Source organism: Oncorhynchus tshawytscha, linkage group LG06, assembly GCF_018296145.1.
Source record: "Oncorhynchus tshawytscha isolate Ot180627B linkage group LG06, Otsh_v2.0, whole genome shotgun sequence".
Taxonomy (NCBI): domain Eukaryota; kingdom Metazoa; phylum Chordata; class Actinopteri; order Salmoniformes; family Salmonidae; genus Oncorhynchus; species Oncorhynchus tshawytscha.
The window spans coordinates 3,964,892-3,982,019 of record NC_056434.1 but is presented as its reverse complement, the minus strand read 5'-3'; the positions used below and the strand labels follow the sequence as shown (position 1 = coordinate 3,982,019).

The 17,128-nt window shown below is 49.8% G+C and overlaps 1 protein-coding gene across 1 annotated transcript in view; it reads left to right on the top strand.

Moving 5' to 3' along the window:
* LOC112240813 (ras-related protein Rab-6B) overlaps nt 1-17,128 on the top strand; it is a 207,670-nt gene that overhangs the window by 96,473 nt on the left and 94,069 nt on the right. Inside the window, exon 2 of the mRNA XM_042322856.1 lies at nt 9,832-9,890. Coding sequence (XP_042178790.1) covers nt 9,832-9,890 — 59 coding nt within the window. The remainder of the gene's footprint in view (nt 1-9,831; nt 9,891-17,128) is intronic.

Below are 17,128 nucleotides of genomic sequence, written 5' to 3'. Positions count from 1 at the left end.
CTACACCACAGAGAGACAGTAGGGGCACCACTGGGCTCTACACCACAGAGAGACAGTAGAGGCACCACTGGGCTCGACACCACAGAGACAGTAGAGGCACCACTAAGGCTCTACACCACAGAGAGACAGTAGAGGCACCACTGGGCTCTACACCACAGAGACAGTAGAGGCACCACTAAGGCTCTACACCACAGAGAGACAGTAGGGGAACCACTGGGCTCTACACCACAGAGAGACAGTAGAGGCACCACAGGGCTCTATACCACAGAGACAGTAGAGGCACCCCTAAGGCTCTACACCACAGAGAGACAGTAGAGGCACCACTGGGCTCTACACCACAGAGACAGTAGAGGCACCACTAAGGCTCTACACCACAGAGAGACAGTAGGGGAACCACTGGGCTCTACACCACAGAGAGACAGTAGAGGCACCACTGGGCTCTACACCACAGAGAGACAGTAGAGGCACCACAGAGAGACCGTAGGGGCACCACAGGGCTCTACACCACAGAGAGACAGTAGAGGCACCACAGAAAGACAGTAGTGGCTCCACAGGGCTCTACACCACAGAGAGACCATAGGGGCACCACAGGGCTCTACACCACAGAGAGACAGTAGGGGCACCACAGGGCTCTACACCACAGAGAGACAGTAGAGGCACCCCTAAGGCTCTACACCACAGAGAGACAGTAGAGGCACCACTGGGCTCTACACCACAGAGACAGTAGAGGCACCACTAAGGCTCTACACCACAGAGAGACAGTAGGGGAACCACTGGGCTCTACACCACAGAGAGACAGTAGAGGCACCACAGGGCTCTATACCACAGAGAGACAGTAGAGGCACCACTAAGGCTCTACACCACAGAGAGACAGTAGGGGAACCACTGGGCTCTACACCACAGAGAGACAGTTGGGGCACCACAGAGAGACAGTAGGGGCACCACTAAAGCTCTACACCACAGAGACAGTAGGGGCACCACAGGGCTCTGTACCACAGAGAGACAGTAGGGGCACCACTAAGGCTCTACACCACAGAGAGACAGTAGAGGCACCACTGGGCTCTACACCACAGAGAGACAGTAGAGGCACCACAGAGAGACCGTAGGGGCACCACAGGGCTCTACACCACAGAGAGACAGTAGAGGCACCACAGAAAGACAGTAGTGGCTCCACAGGGCTCTACACCACAGAGAGACCGTAGGGGCACCACAGGGCTCTACACCACAGAGAGACAGTAGGGGCACCACAGAGAGACAGTAGAGGCACCACTAAGGCTCTACACCACAGACAGACAGTAGGGGCACCACTAAGGCTCTACACCACAGAGAGACAGTAGAGGCACCCCAGGGCTCTACACCACAGAGAGACAGTAGGGCACCACTGGGCTCTACACCACAGAGAGACAGTAGAGGCACCACAGAGAGACCGTAGGGGCACCACAGGGCTCTACACCACAGAGAGACAGTAGAGGCACCACAGAAAGACAGTAGTGGCACCACAGGGCTCTACACCACAGAGAGACAGTAGGGGCACCACAGGGCTCTACACCACAGAGAGACAGTAGGGGCACCACAGGGCTCTACACCACAGAGAGACAGTAGGGGCACCACAGAGAGACAGTAGAGGCACCACTAAGGCTCTACACCACAGACAGACAGTAGGGGCACCACTAAGGCTCTACACCACAGAGAGACAGTAGAGGCACCACTGGGCTCTACACCACAGAGAGACAGTAGAGGCACCACAGAGAGACAGTAGGGGCACCACAGAGAGACAGTAGGGCCACCACTAAGGCTCTACACTACAGAGAGACAGTAGGGGCACCACAGAGAGACAGTAGGGGCACCACTAAAGCTCTACACCACAGAGACAGTAGGGGCACCACTGGGCTCTACACCACAGAGAGACTGTAGGGGCACCATTGGGCTCTACACCACAGAGAGACAGTAGAGGCACCACAGAGAGACAGTAGGGGCACCACAGGGCTCTACACCACAGAGAGACAGTAGAGGCACCACAGAAAGACAGTAGTGGCACCACAGGGCTCTACACCACAGAGAGACAGTAGGGGCACCACAGGGCTCTACACCACAGAGAGACAGTAGGGGCACCACAGGGCTCTACACCACAGAGAGACAGTAGGGGCACCACAGAGAGACAGTAGAGGCACCACTAAGGCTCTACACCACAGACAGACAGTAGGGGCACCACTAAGGCTCTACACCACAGAGAGACAGTAGAGGCACCCCAGGGCTCTACACCACAGAGAGACAGTAGGGGCACCACTGGGCTCTACACCACAGAGAGACAGTAGAGGCACCACAGAGAGACAGTAGGGGCACCACAGAGAGACAGTAGGGGCACCACAGGGCTCTACACCACAGAGAGACAGTAGGGGCACCACAGAGAGACAGTAGAGGCACCACAGGGCTCTACACCACAGAGAGACAGTAGGGGCACCACAGAGAGACAGTAGAGGCACCACAGGGCTCTACACCACAGAGAGACAGTAGGGGCACCACAGAGAGACAGTAGAGGCACCACTGGGCTCTAGACCACAGAGAGACAGTAGAGGCACCACAGGGCTCTACACCACAGAGAGACAGTAGGGGCACCACATAGAGACAGTAGGGGCACCACTGGGCTCTACACCACAGAGAGACAGTAGGGGCACCACAGGGCTCTACACCACAGAGAGACAGTAGAGGCACCACAGGGCTCTACACCACAGAGAGACAGTAGAGGCACCACAGGGCTCTACACCACAGAGAGACAGTAGGGCACCACAGAGAGATAGTAGTGGCACCACAGGGCTCTACACCACAGAGAGACCGTAGGGGCACCACAGAGAGACAGTAGAGGCACCACTGGGCTCTACACCACAGAGAGACAGTAGGGGCACCACATAGAGACAGTAGAGGCACCACTGGGCTCTACACCACAGAGAGACAGTAGAGGCACCACAGGGCTCTACACCACAGAGAGACAGTAGAGGCACCACTGGGCTCTACACCACAGAGACAGTAGAGGCACCACTAAGGCTCTACACCACGGAGAGACAGTAGGGGCACCACTGGGCTCTACACCACAGAGAGACAGTAGAGGCACCACTGGGCTCTACACCACAGAGAGACAGTAGGGGCACCACAGGGCTCTACACCACAGAGAGACAGTAGAGGCACCACAGGGCTCTACACCACAGAGAGACAGTAGAGGCACCACTGGGCTCTACACCACAGAGACAGTAGAGGCACCACTAAGGCTCTACACCACGGAGAGACAGTAGGGGCACCACTGGGCTCTACACCACAGAGAGACAGTAGAGGCACCACTGGGCTCGACACCACAGAGACAGTAGAGGCACCCTAAGGCTCTACACCACAGAGAGACAGTAGGGGCACCACTGGGCTCTACACCACAGAGACAGTAGAGGCACCACTAAGGCTCTACACCACAGAGAGACAGTAGGGAACCACTGGGCTCTACACCACAGAGAGACAGTAGAGGCACCACCGGGCTCTATACCACAGAGAGACAGTAGAGGCACCACTAAGGCTCTACACCACAGAGAGACAGTAGGGAACCACTGGGCTCTACACCACAGAGAGACAGTTGGGGCACCACAGAGAGACAGTAGGGGCACCACTAAAGCTCTACACCACAGAAACAGTAGGGGCACCACAGGGCTCTACACCACAGAGAGACAGTAGGGGCACCACTAAGGCTCTACACCACAGAGAGACAGTAGAGGCACCACTGGGCTCTACACCACAGAGAGACAGTAGAGGCACCACAGAGAGACCGTAGGGGCCCCACAGGGCTCTACACCACAGAGAGACCGTAGGGGCACCACAGGGCTCTACACCACAGAGAGACAGTAGGGCACCACAGGGCTCTACACCACAGAGAGACAGTAGGGGCACCACTAAGGCTCTACACCACAGAGAGACAGTAGAGGCACCACTAAGGCTCTACACCACAGAGAGACAGTAGAGGCACCACAGGGCTCTACACCACAGAGAGACAGTAGGGGCACCACAGAGAGACAGTAGAGGCACCACTAAGGCTCTACACCACAGACAGACAGTAGAGGCACCACAGAGAGACAGTAGGGGCACCACAGAGAGACAGTAGAGGCACCACAGGGCTCTACACCACAGAGAGACAGTAGGGGCACCACAGAGAGACAGTAGAGGCACCACAGGGCTCTACACCACAGAGAGACAGTAGGGGCACCACAGAGAGAGCGTAGGGGCACCACAGAGAGACAGTAGAGGCACCACTGGGCTCTACACCACAGAGAGACAGTAGGGGCACCACATAGAGACAGTAGGGGCACCACTGGGCTCTACACCACAGAGAGACAGTAGGGGCACCACAGGGCTCTACACCACAGAGAGACAGTAGAGGCACCACAGGGCTCTACACCACAGAGAGACAGTAGCGGCACCACTGGGCTCTACACCACAGAGACAGTAGAGGCACCACTAAGGCTCTACACCACGGAGAGACAGTAGGGGCACCACTGGGCTCTACACCACAGAGAGACAGTAGAGGCACCACTGGGCTCGACACCACAGAGACAGTAGAGGCACCCCTAAGGCTCTACACCACAGAGAGACAGTAGAGGCACCACTGGGCTCTACACCACAGAGACAGTAGAGGCACCACTAAGGCTCTACACCACAGAGAGACAGTAGGGGAACCACTGGGCTCTACACCACAGAGAGACAGTAGAGGCACCACAGGGCTCTATACCACAGAGAGACAGTAGAGGCACCACTAAGGCTCTACACCACAGAGAGACAGTAGGGGAACCACTGGGCTCTACACCACAGAGAGACAGTTGGGGCACCACAGAGAGACAGTAGGGGCACCACTAAAGCTCTACACCACAGAGAGACAGTAGAGGCACCACAGAGAGACCGTAGGGGCACCACAGGGCTCTACACCACAGAGAGACAGTAGAGGCACACAGAAAGACAGTAGTGGCTCCACAGGGCTCTACACCACAGAGAGACAGTAGGGGCACCACAGGGCTCTACACCACAGAGAGACAGTAGGGCACCACAGGGCTCTACACCACAGAGAGACAGTAGGGGCACCACTAAGGCTCTACACCACAGAGACACAGTAGAGGCACCACTAAGGCTCTACACCACAGAGAGACAGTAGGGGCACCACAGGGCTCTACACCACAGAGAGACAGTAGAGGCACCACAGGGCTCTACACCACAGAGAGACAGTAGAGGCACCACTGGGCTCTACACCACAGAGACATTAGAGGCACCACAGGGCTCTACACCACGGAGAGACAGTAGGGGCACCACTGGGCTCTACACCACAGAGAGACAGTAGAGGCACCACTGGGCTCGACACCACAGAGACAGTAGAGGCACCCTAAGGCTCTACACCACAGAGAGACAGTAGAGGCACCACTGGGCTCTACACCACAGAGACAGTAGAGGCACCACTAAGGCTCTACACCACAGAGAGACAGTAGGGGAACCACTGGGCTCTACACCACAGAGAGACAGTAGAGGCACCACAGGGCTCTATACCACAGAGACAGTAGAGGCACCCCTAAGGCTCTACACCACAGAGAGACAGTAGAGGCACCACTGGGCTCTACACCACAGAGACAGTAGAGGCACCACTAAGGCTCTACACCACAGAGAGACAGTAGGGGAACCACTGGGCTCTACACCACAGAGAGACAGTAGAGGCACCACTGGGCTCTACACCACAGAGAGACAGTAGAGGCACCACAGAGAGACCGTAGGGGCACCACAGGGCTCTACACCACAGAGAGACAGTAGAGGCACCACAGAAAGACAGTAGTGGCTCCACAGGGCACCACAGAGAGACCATAGGGGCACCACAGGGCTCTACACCACAGAGAGACAGTAGGGGCACCACAGGGCTCTACACCACAGAGAGACAGTAGGGGCACCACTAAGGCTCTACACCACAGAGAGACAGTAGAGGCACCACTAAGGCTCTACACCACAGAGAGACAGTAGGGCACCACAGGGCTCTACACCACAGAGAGACAGTAGAGGCACCACTGGGCTCTACACCACAGAGACAGTAGAGGCACCACTAAGGCTCTACACCACGGAGAGACAGTAGGGGCACCACTGGGCTCTACACCACAGAGAGACAGTAGAGGCACCACTGGGCTCGACACCACAGAGACAGTAGAGGCACCCCTAAGGCTCTACACCACAGAGAGACAGTAGAGGCACCACTGGGCTCTACACCACAGAGACAGTAGAGGCACCACTAAGGCTCTACACCACAGAGAGATAGTAGGGGAACCACTGGGCTCTACACCACAGAGAGACAGTAGAGGCACCACAGGGCTCTATACCACAGAGAGACAGTAGAGGCACCACTAAGGCTCTACACCACAGAGAGACAGTAGGGGAACCACTGGGCTCTACACCACAGAGAGACAGTTGGGGCACCACAGAGAGACAGTAGGGGCACCACTAAAGCTCTACACCACAGAGACAGTAGGGGCACCACAGGGCTCTGTACCACAGAGAGACAGTAGGGGCACCACTAAGGCTCTACACCACAGAGAGACAGTAGAGGCACCACTGGGCTCTACACCACAGAGAGACAGTAGAGGCACCACAGAGAGACCGTAGGGGCACCACAGGGCTCTACACCACAGAGAGACAGTAGAGGCACCACAGAAAGACAGTAGTGGCTCCACAGGGCTCTACACCACAGAGAGACCGTAGGGGCACCACAGGGCTCTACACCACAGAGAGACAGTAGGGGCACCACAGGGCTCTACACCACAGAGAGACAGTAGGGGCACCACTAAGGCTCTACACCACAGAGAGACAGTAGAGGCACCACTAAGGCTCTACACCACAGAGAGACAGTAGAGGCACCACAGGGCTCTACACCACAGAGAGACAGTAGGGGCACCACAGAGAGACAGTAGAGGCACCACTAAGGCTCTACACCACAGACAGACAGTAGGGGCACCACTAAGGCTCTACACCACAGAGAGACAGTAGAGGCACCCCAGGGCTCTACACCACAGAGAGACAGTAGGGGCACCACTGGGCTCTACACCACAGAGAGACAGTAGAGGCACCACAGAGAGACCGTAGGGGCACCACAGGGCTCTACACCACAGAGAGACAGTAGAGGCACCACAGAAAGACAGTAGTGGCACCACAGGGCTCTACACCACAGAGAGACCGTAGGGGCACCACAGGGCTCTACACCACAGAGAGACAGTAGGGGCACCACAGGGCTCTACACCACAGAGAGACAGTAGGGGCACCACAGAGAGACAGTAGAGGCACCACTAAGGCTCTACACCACAGACAGACAGTAGGGGCACCACTAAGGCTCTACACCACAGAGAGACAGTAGAGGCACCCCAGGGCTCTACACCACAGAGAGACAGTAGGGGCACCACTGGGCTCTACACCACAGAGAGACAGTAGAGGCACCACAGAGAGACAGTAGGGGCACCACAGAGAGACAGTAGGGCCACCACTAAGGCTCTACACTACAGAGAGACAGTAGGGGCACCACAGAGAGACAGTAGGGGCACCACTAAAGCTCTACACCACAGAGACAGTAGGGGCACCACTGGGCTCTACACCACAGAGAGACTGTAGGGGCACCATTGGGCTCTACACCACAGAGAGACAGTAGAGGCACCACAGAGAGACCGTAGGGGCACCACAGGGCTCTACACCACAGAGAGACAGTAGAGGCACCACAGAAAGACAGTAGTGGCACCACAGGGCTCTACACCACAGAGAGACCGTAGGGGCACCACAGGGCTCTACACCACAGAGAGACAGTAGGGGCACCACAGGGCTCTACACCACAGAGAGACAGTAGGGGCACCACAGAGAGACAGTAGAGGCACCACTAAGGCTCTACACCACAGACAGACAGTAGGGGCACCACTAAGGCTCTACACCACAGAGAGACAGTAGAGGCACCCAGGGCTCTACACCACAGAGAGACAGTAGGGGCACCACTGGGCTCTACACCACAGAGAGACAGTAGAGGCACCACAGAGAGACAGTAGGGGCACCACAGAGAGACAGTAGGGCCACCACTAAGGCTCTACACTACAGAGAGACAGTAGGGGCACCACAGAGAGACAGTAGGGGCACCACTAAAGCTCTACACCACAGAGACAGTAGGGGCACCACTGGGCTCTACACCACAGAGAGACTGTAGGGGCACCATTGGGCTCTACACCACAGAGACAGTAGGGGCACCACTGGTCTCCACACCAAAAATAATAAAAACCTCCCAGGAAAACTTTAAAGGAACCAGAGTAAAACATTCTCAGAACCTCCCTGCAACCGAAAAATAAAAGCTTCCCAGATCAGGCAAAACTTTTATCTTCTGTTCTCAGAACGTTTAGATTTTTTTCTTCAGTTTACCGATCAGGAAATGTACAGCTTCGTTGTCACAATCAATGTGAAATAAAGAATGTACATTCCCACAACTTCCAAGGAACCAAATGTGCTAGCTAGGTTTCTACCAGGCCCTATGAGCCCTATTCATTCAAATCCATTTCACTGTAAAATCAGACAGTCTTGTGTCTTTGGGGAAATTAGCATTTAAATGACTTGTGGACGAGAGCTTTCCTTGTCATGCCAGCCTCGTCAACTAGAGCAGAACCAGGCTTTTCCCTCTCTGATTACATATGAGCCACCTCCAAAGCCCCCCGACTGTGTGTGTGTGTTAACCAGCAGGTGGTTTACCTGTGTCTGAGTCTGTGTGTGTTTGCACAGGCAGCGCACTGTTGAGGATGTGTCATTTCCTCAAGTACTTTCAACGACCCTGGACCATAGCTGACCTTCGGGTAGCGTGTTGAGTGGGTACTGGAGAACTGAATGGGGAATTTGGATAGCGAGGCAGCCTACTGGGAACACGTTGGTTGAATCAACGTTGTTTCCATGTCATTTCAACTAAACTATTGACATCTGTGCCCAGTGGGAGGAAGCCTAGCGGGTAGCCTAGCGAGTGGCCTAGCGAATAACCTAGCGCATGGCCTAACGGGTGGCCTAGCGAATAACCTAGCGCATGGCCTAACGGATGGCCTAGCGGGTGGCCTAGTGGGTAACCTAGCGGGTGGCCTAGCGGGTAACCTAGCGGGTAACCTAGCGGGTGGCCTAGCGGGTAACCTAGCGGGTAGCCTAGCGGTTAAGAGTGTTCGAATCCTTTCAAATCTGTCGATGTGCCCTCGACCTAATTGCACCTGTAAGTTGCTCTGGATAAGAGTGTCTGCTAAATGACTCAAATGTCACATGAAAAGCCTGAGAAGAGAACGAGTTAGACTTTGGTTGCAAAGTGCACCATTTCAGAGGGTTATATTGAGGCACATTCTAGCCCTGCACCGGGTCTGATAACCTTGCTCATTTCCTATCTGGCCTGTGAAAAGAACATCTGAAGGAAATATTACAGATATCATCCTATATTGCCAACAAATGAACAAGCTTTATTGTGGAAAATGCTAAGAATTTTTTTGTTGTTGTATGAAATGAATAAGTCCTCAGGCTAAAGATCTCTCTTCATCAGGGTGTTATTCGTATAGTTTCTTCTGTTAGACACCTCCCTAAAGTGTAGTCATTATGTATTCACTGTTTCAGCACAAACAGCTGGAATGTCTCTGTTCCAAAACCCATCTAACCCCACATCTCTCTCTCTGTCTCTCTCTCTCTCTCTCTCTCTCTCTCTATCCCTCTCTCTCTCTCTCTCTCTCTATCCCTCCTCCTCTATATCTCTCTCTCTTTATCTCTCTTCCTCTCTGTCTTTGTTTTTTCTTGTAGTTGGGAAGACATCTCTGATCACGAGGTTCATGTATGACAGCTTTGACAACACATATCAGGTAGGTATCGGAGGCACCACACTACCACACTGTCGTCAGGCAGTCACTGACACGCTACATTTTTGTATCGGTCACTCACTCCACCAATCACAGCAGTGAATAGACAGAACTGACCCACCCCCCTACCACACCCCCAGATTCAAACACAGCTGTGCAATACATTGATCCACTAAGCAGCTGATGCTATGGTTGCGCTGTAAGAATGAACTGATTGTTTTCTCAGTTTGGTGCCAAGGGAGCAGCATCTAGGTTCATCAGAGGTAAATTACATGAGATAGTATATTGTAAGGTAGTGAATTGTGAGATAATATATTGTGGGGTAGTATATTGTGAGGTAGTATATTGTGAGGTTGTGAGGTAGTATATTGTGAGGTTGTGAGGTAGTATATCGTGAGGTAGTATATCGTGAGGTAGTATATCGTGAGGTAGTATATTGTGAGGTTGTGAGGTAGTATATTGTGAGGTAGTATATTGTGAGGTAGTATAGTATATTGTGAGGTAGTATATTGTGAGGTAGTATATTGTGAGGTAGTATATCGTGAGGTAGTATATTGTGAGGTTGTGAGGTAGTATATTGGTAGTATATTGTGAGGTAGTATATTGTGAGGTAGTATATTGTGAGGTAGTATATTGTGACGTAGTATATTGTGAGGTAGTATATTGTGAGGTAGTATATTGGTAGTATATTGTGAGGTAGTATATTGTGAGGTAGTATATTGTGAGGTAGTATATCATGAGGTAGTATATTGTGAGGTTGTGAGGTAGTATATTGGTAGTATATTGTGAGGTAGTATATTGTGGTATATTGTGAGGTAGTATATTGTGAGGTAGTATATCGTGAGGTTGTGAGGTAGTATATTGGTAGTATATTGTGAGGTAGTATATTGTGACGTAGTATATCGTGAGGTGGATGTTAGTCTTTGTCCCTACTGTGTACATTACCCACTCAGCATTTTAATTTGACCATGGGAAGGGGGGGGTTCGCTGGTTCAAATCCCGAATAGTCGAATAGGGTGAAATATCTGTCAATGTTCCCTTGAGTAAAGCACTTAACTCAAATTGCTCCTGTAAGTTAGTCTGGATGAGAGTGTTTGCTAAAAAAAAAAATATTTTTAATTATCAAATTTAAAGAGATCTTAAAGTCAACCAGCCCGTCTTCCATTCCTAGATGTTCAGTATTACTACAGTGCCAACGCTGTAATGAGATTTGGATGGTGTATTATGAGTATATGCTTTGTGGTAGCTCTCACAATGGACACTGTATCCCCTTCTATTTCGGGATTGAATGGCGCCGGAGGGGATGGCTGCCATTTTACAGGCTCATAACAAACCGTGCTATCTTGTTTATTTTTTCGCATTGTTTGTAACTTATTTTGTACCTAATGTACCTTATGACCGAAAAGAGCTTCTGGATATCACAACAGTGATTACTCACCTCGAACTGGACAAATGGGGTGGCAGGGTAGCCTAGTGGTTAGAGCGTTGGACTAGTAACCAGAAGGTTGCAAGTTCAAACCCCTGAGCTGACACGGTACAAATCTGTCGTTCTGCCCCTGAACAGGCAGTTAACCCACTGTTTCCTAGGCTGTCATTGAAAATACGAATTTGTTCTTAACTGACTTGCCTGGTTAAATAAAGGTTAAAAAAATCATTTTTCTTTTATGAGTCTGACATGAAGGAGACCAGGCCCAAAATCTTCTCTGAGACCCAAATCCCCGTCATTCACGTGAAGAAAAGAAAAGACAGAAATACAGGGGGCAGAGATCGGACTGCCTTGTGAGAATCTGTCAGCCAGTGGGTAACATGCCTCTACCATCCGTTCTATTGGCCAACGTGCGACCACTGGAAAATAAACTGGATGATCTCCGCTCAAGATTGGAAAACAAACTGGACGGTCTACGATTTAGACTATCCTACCAACAGGACATAAACAACTGTAATATCTTATGTTTCACCGAGTCGTGGCTGAATGACGACACGTATAATATAAAGATTTTCCATGCATTGGCACGACAGAACAGCTACGTCTGGTAAGAAGAGGGACAGGGGTATGTGTCTTTTTTGTCAATAAAAGCTGGTGCGCAATGTCTAATATTAAAGATGTATCAAGGTATTGTTCGCCTGAGGTAGAGAACCTCAAACTGTAGACCACACTATCTACCAAGAGAGTTTTCATCTATATTTTTCTTAGCTGTCTATTTTCCACCACACACCGATGCTGTTACTAAGACTGCACTCAACCACCTCTATAAGGGCCATAAGCAAACAAGACAATACTCACCCAGAGGCGGTGCTCCTAGTGGCCGGGGACATTAATGCAGGCAAACTTAAAACTGTTTTACCTAATTTCTACCAGCATGTCACATGTGCAACCAGAGGAAAAACAACTCTAGACCACCTTTACTCCACACACAGAGATATATTAAAAGCTCTCCCTCGCCCTCCATTTGGCAAATCTGACAATACTTCTATCCTTCTGATTCCCGCTTACAAGCAAAAACAAAAGCAGGAAGTACCAGTGACTCGCTCAATACGGTAGTGGTCAGATGACGCGGATGCTAAGTTACAGGACTGTTTTGCATCGACGTACGGTCACTATTCATATTCCAACCAGAGTCCATGGATTACAGGCAACATCCGTACCGAGCTAAAGGCTAGAGCTGGCGCTTTCAAGGAGTGGGACACTAATCCAGACGCATATAATAAATCCCGCTATGCCCTCAGAGGAACCATCAAACAGGCAAAGTGTAAATCAGGACTAAGATTGAATCCTACTACACTGGCTCTGATGCTCGTTGGATGTGGCAGGGCCTGAAAACTATTACGGACTACAAAGGGAAACCCAGACTCGAGCTGCCCAGTGACGCGAGCCTACCAGACGAGCTAAAGGCCTTTTATGCTCACTTCGAGGCAAGCAACACTGAAGCATGCATGAGAGCACCAGCTGTGCCGTACGACTGTGTGATCACGCTCTCTGTAGCTAATGTGAGCAAGACCTTTAAACAGGTCAATATTCACAAGGCCGCGGGGCCAGACGGATTACCAGGACGTGTACTCAGAGCATGTTTGGACCAACTGGCAAGTGTCTTCATTGACATTTTCAACCGAGTCTGCAATGCCTACATGTTTTCAAGCAGACCACCATAGTCTCTGTGCCCAAAAGCGAAGGTCAGCTGCCTAAATGACTACGGCTGGTCATGGAAAAAGGAAAGGAACACCTACGTGAGAATTCTGTTTATTGACTACAGCTCAGCGTTCAACACCATAGTTCCCACAAAGCACATCACTAAGCTAAGGAACCTGGGACTAAACACCTCCCTCTGAAACTGGATCCTGGTCTTCCTGACGGGCTGCCCCCAGGTGGTAAGGGTAGGCAACGACACATCTGCCACGCTGATACTCAACACGGGGGGGCCCTCAGGTGGTAAGGGTAGGCAACGACACATCTGCCACGCTGATCCTTAACAAGGGGGCCCCTCGGCGGTGCGTGATTAGTCCCCTCCTGTACTCCCTGTTCACCCACGACTGTGTGGCCAAGCACGACTTCAACACCATCATTAAGTTTGCTGACGACACAACAATGGTCACTGACACAGGACAACAACCTCTCCCTCAACGTGAGCAAGATCGTGAACTACAGGAAAAGGCGGGCTGAACAGGCCCCCGTTAACATCGACGGGGCTGTAGTGAGGCGGTCGAGAGTTTCAAGTTCCTTGGTTTCCACATCACCAACAAACTATTATGGTCCAAACACACCAAGACATTTGTTAAGAGGGTGCAACAACACATTTCCCCCCTCAGGAGACTTGTCATGGGTCCCCAGATCCTCAAAAACTTCTACAGCTGCACCATCGAGAGCATCCTGACCGGTTGCATCACCGCCTGGTATGGCAACTGCTCGGCATCTGACCGTAAGGCGCTACAGAGGGTAATGCATACAGCCCAGTACATCACTGGGGCCAAGCTTCCTGCCAACCAGGACCTCTATACCAGGCGGTGTCAGAGGAAGGACCAAAAAATTGTCAAAGACTCCAGTCACCCAAGTCATAGACTGTTCTCTCTGCTTCTGCATGGCAAACGGAACCAGAGTGCCAAGTCCAGGTCGAAAAGGCTCTTCAACAGCTTCTTCCCCCAAGCCATAAGACTGCTGAACAATTAATCAAATGGCCACCCGGACTTTTTACACTGAACTCTAACAAGTCAACTGAACTCTGAATTCTCACAAAAATAATGAGAATAAAAGAAAGAGAGAGAGAGTTTCCTCCACCATCTTCTCCTCTCATCAGTCCCCTCTTCATCATCGCGCTGGATATGCGTTCCAGACAGACTCAGGCAGATTCAGACAGGCATCTGCGTATTTGCAAATGTCTCCACATGCTTTATGACATCTAATATCTGTCCACTGCCTGCTACACTTTAATAACAGCCTGTCTGTGAGGAAAATGAAAATGAGATGGTAATTTCTGTTTGATACGAAGCCGTTCGTTTCTCCCCACTTAACCCTGGGGTCCAGGAATCAGCCGGCTTCGTCATGCCCTCCCTCCCTCGACACAGCATCACATCAGTCAAAGACAGAGAGAGAGAGAGTGTGTGTGTGTGTGTGTGTTTGTGTGTGTCCACCCAGCCTTTGTATATCTTCTCTAGTCAAAGCCTCACAACCAGAGCCAGCCCTTTGTTCCAATTCAGATTGTGGATTACTGGATGGGTTATTACGGGTGATGTAGCTTTGTAGACAGGGTTATTATGGGTGATGTAGCTTTGTAGACAGGGTTATTACGGGTGATGTAGCTTTGTAGACAGGGTTATTACGGGTGATGTAGCTTTGTAGACAGGGTTATTATGGGTGATGTAGCTTTGTAGACAGGGCTATTATGGGTGATGTAGCTTTGTAGACAGGGTTATTATGGGTGATGTAGCTTTGTAGACAGGGTTATTATGGGTGATGTAGCTTTGTAGAAAAATAACACAATTGAATGTTTTAAATCTACAACAATGCTTAAACCACATCAGTAGACCACTTTTGATGTCTGCGAAAAATCAAACAAAAACTAACACCATTGTGTTTGACTACTGTGACTACTGTAAGTTCGGCTCTTTTTACTGACTCGGATCTTATCGACCGGTTCAGTCAAAGGAACGAATCGGTCTACTAATTTCGTTCATTTGAGTCAGCAATGCCCAGAGCATGCAGCATGCGGTGAGCGAAGAACTGAAAACTGAATATAGTTAGCTATGGTCTTAAAATCCCTGTACCCAGCTCCTCACTAATATACAGTGTTTAAATCCCTGTACCCAGCTCCTCACTAATATATAGTGTTTAAATCCCTGTACCCAGCTCCTCACTAATATATAGTGTTTAAATCCCTGTACCCAGCTCCTCACTAATATATAGTGTTTAAATCCCTGTACCTAGCTCCTCACTAATATACAGTGTTTAAATCCCTGTACCCAGCTCCTCACTAATATATAGTGTTTAAATACCTGTACCCAGCTCCTCACTAATATACAGTGTTTAAATCCCTGTACCCAGCTCCTCACTAATATACAGTGTTTAAATCCCTGTACCCAGCTCCTCACTAATATATAGTGTTTAAATCCCTGCACCCAGCTCCTCACTAATATATAGTGTTTAAATCCCTGTACCCAGCTCCTCACTAATATATAGTGTTTAAATCCCTGTACCCAGCTCCTCACTAATATACAGTGTTTAAATCCCTGTACCCAGCTCCTCACTAATATATAGTGTTTAAATCCCTGTACCCAGCTCCTCACTAATATATAGTGTTTAAATCCCTGTACCCAGCTCCTCACTAATATACAGTGTTTAAATCCCTGTACCCAGCTCCTCACTAATATATAGTGTTTAAATCCCTGTACCCAGCTCCTCACTAATATATAGTGTTTAAATCCCTGTACCCAGCTCCTCACTAATATATAGTGTTTAAATCCCTGTACCCAGCTCCTCACTAATATATAGTGTTTAAATCCCTGTACCCAGCTCCTCACTAATATATAGTGTTTAAATCCCTGCACCCAGCTCCTCACTAATATATAGTGTTTAAATCCCTGTACCCAGCTCCTCACTAATATATAGTGTTTAAATCCCTGTACCCAGCTCCTCACTAATATATAGTGTTTAAATCCCTGTACCCAGCTCCTCACTAATATATAGTGTTTAAATCCCTGTACCCAGCTCCTCACTAATATATAGTGCTTAAATCCCTGTACCCAGCTCCTCACTAATATATAGTGTTTAAATCCCTGTACCCAGCTCCTCACTAATATATAGTGTTTAAATCCCTGTACCCAGCTCCTCACTAATATACAGTGTTTAAATCCCTGTACCCAGCTCCTCACTAATATATAGTGTTTAAATCCCTGTACCCAGCTCCTCACTAATATATAGTGTTTAAATCCCTGTACCCAGCTCCTCACTAATATATAGTGTTTAAATCCCTGTACCCAGCTCCTCACTAATATATAGTGTTTAAATCCCTGTACCCAGCTCCTCACTAATATATAGTGTTTAAATCCCTGTACCCAGCTCCTCACTAATATATAGTGTTTAAATCCCTGTACCCAGCTCCTCACTAATATACAGTGTTTAAATCCCTGTACCCAGCTCCTCACTAATATATAGTGTTTAAATCCCTGCACCCAGCTCCTCACTAATATATAGTGTTTAAATCCCTGTACCCAGCTCCTCACTAATATATAGTGTTTAAATCCCTGTACCCAGCTCCTCACTAATATATAGTGTTTAAATCCCTGTACCCAGCTCCTCACTAATATATAGTGTTTAAATCCCTGTACCCAGCTCCTCACTAATATACAGTGTTTAAATCCCTGTACCCAGCTCCTCACTAATATATAGTGTTTAAATCCCTGTACCCAGCTCCTCACTAATATATAGTGTTTAAATCCCTGTACCCAGCTCCTCACTAATATATAGTGTTTAAATCCCTGTACCCAGCTCCTCACTAATATATAGTGTTTAAATCCCTGTACCCAGCTCCTCACTAATATATAGTGTTTAAATCCCTGTACCCAGCTCCTCACTAATATATAGTGTTTAAATCCCTGTACCCAGCTCCTCACTAATATATAGTGTTTAAATCCCTGTACCCAGCTCCTCACTAATATATAGTGTTTAAATCCCTGTACCCAGCTCCTCACTAATATATAGTGTTTAAATCCCTGTACCCAGCTCCTCACTAATATATAGTGTTTAAATCCCT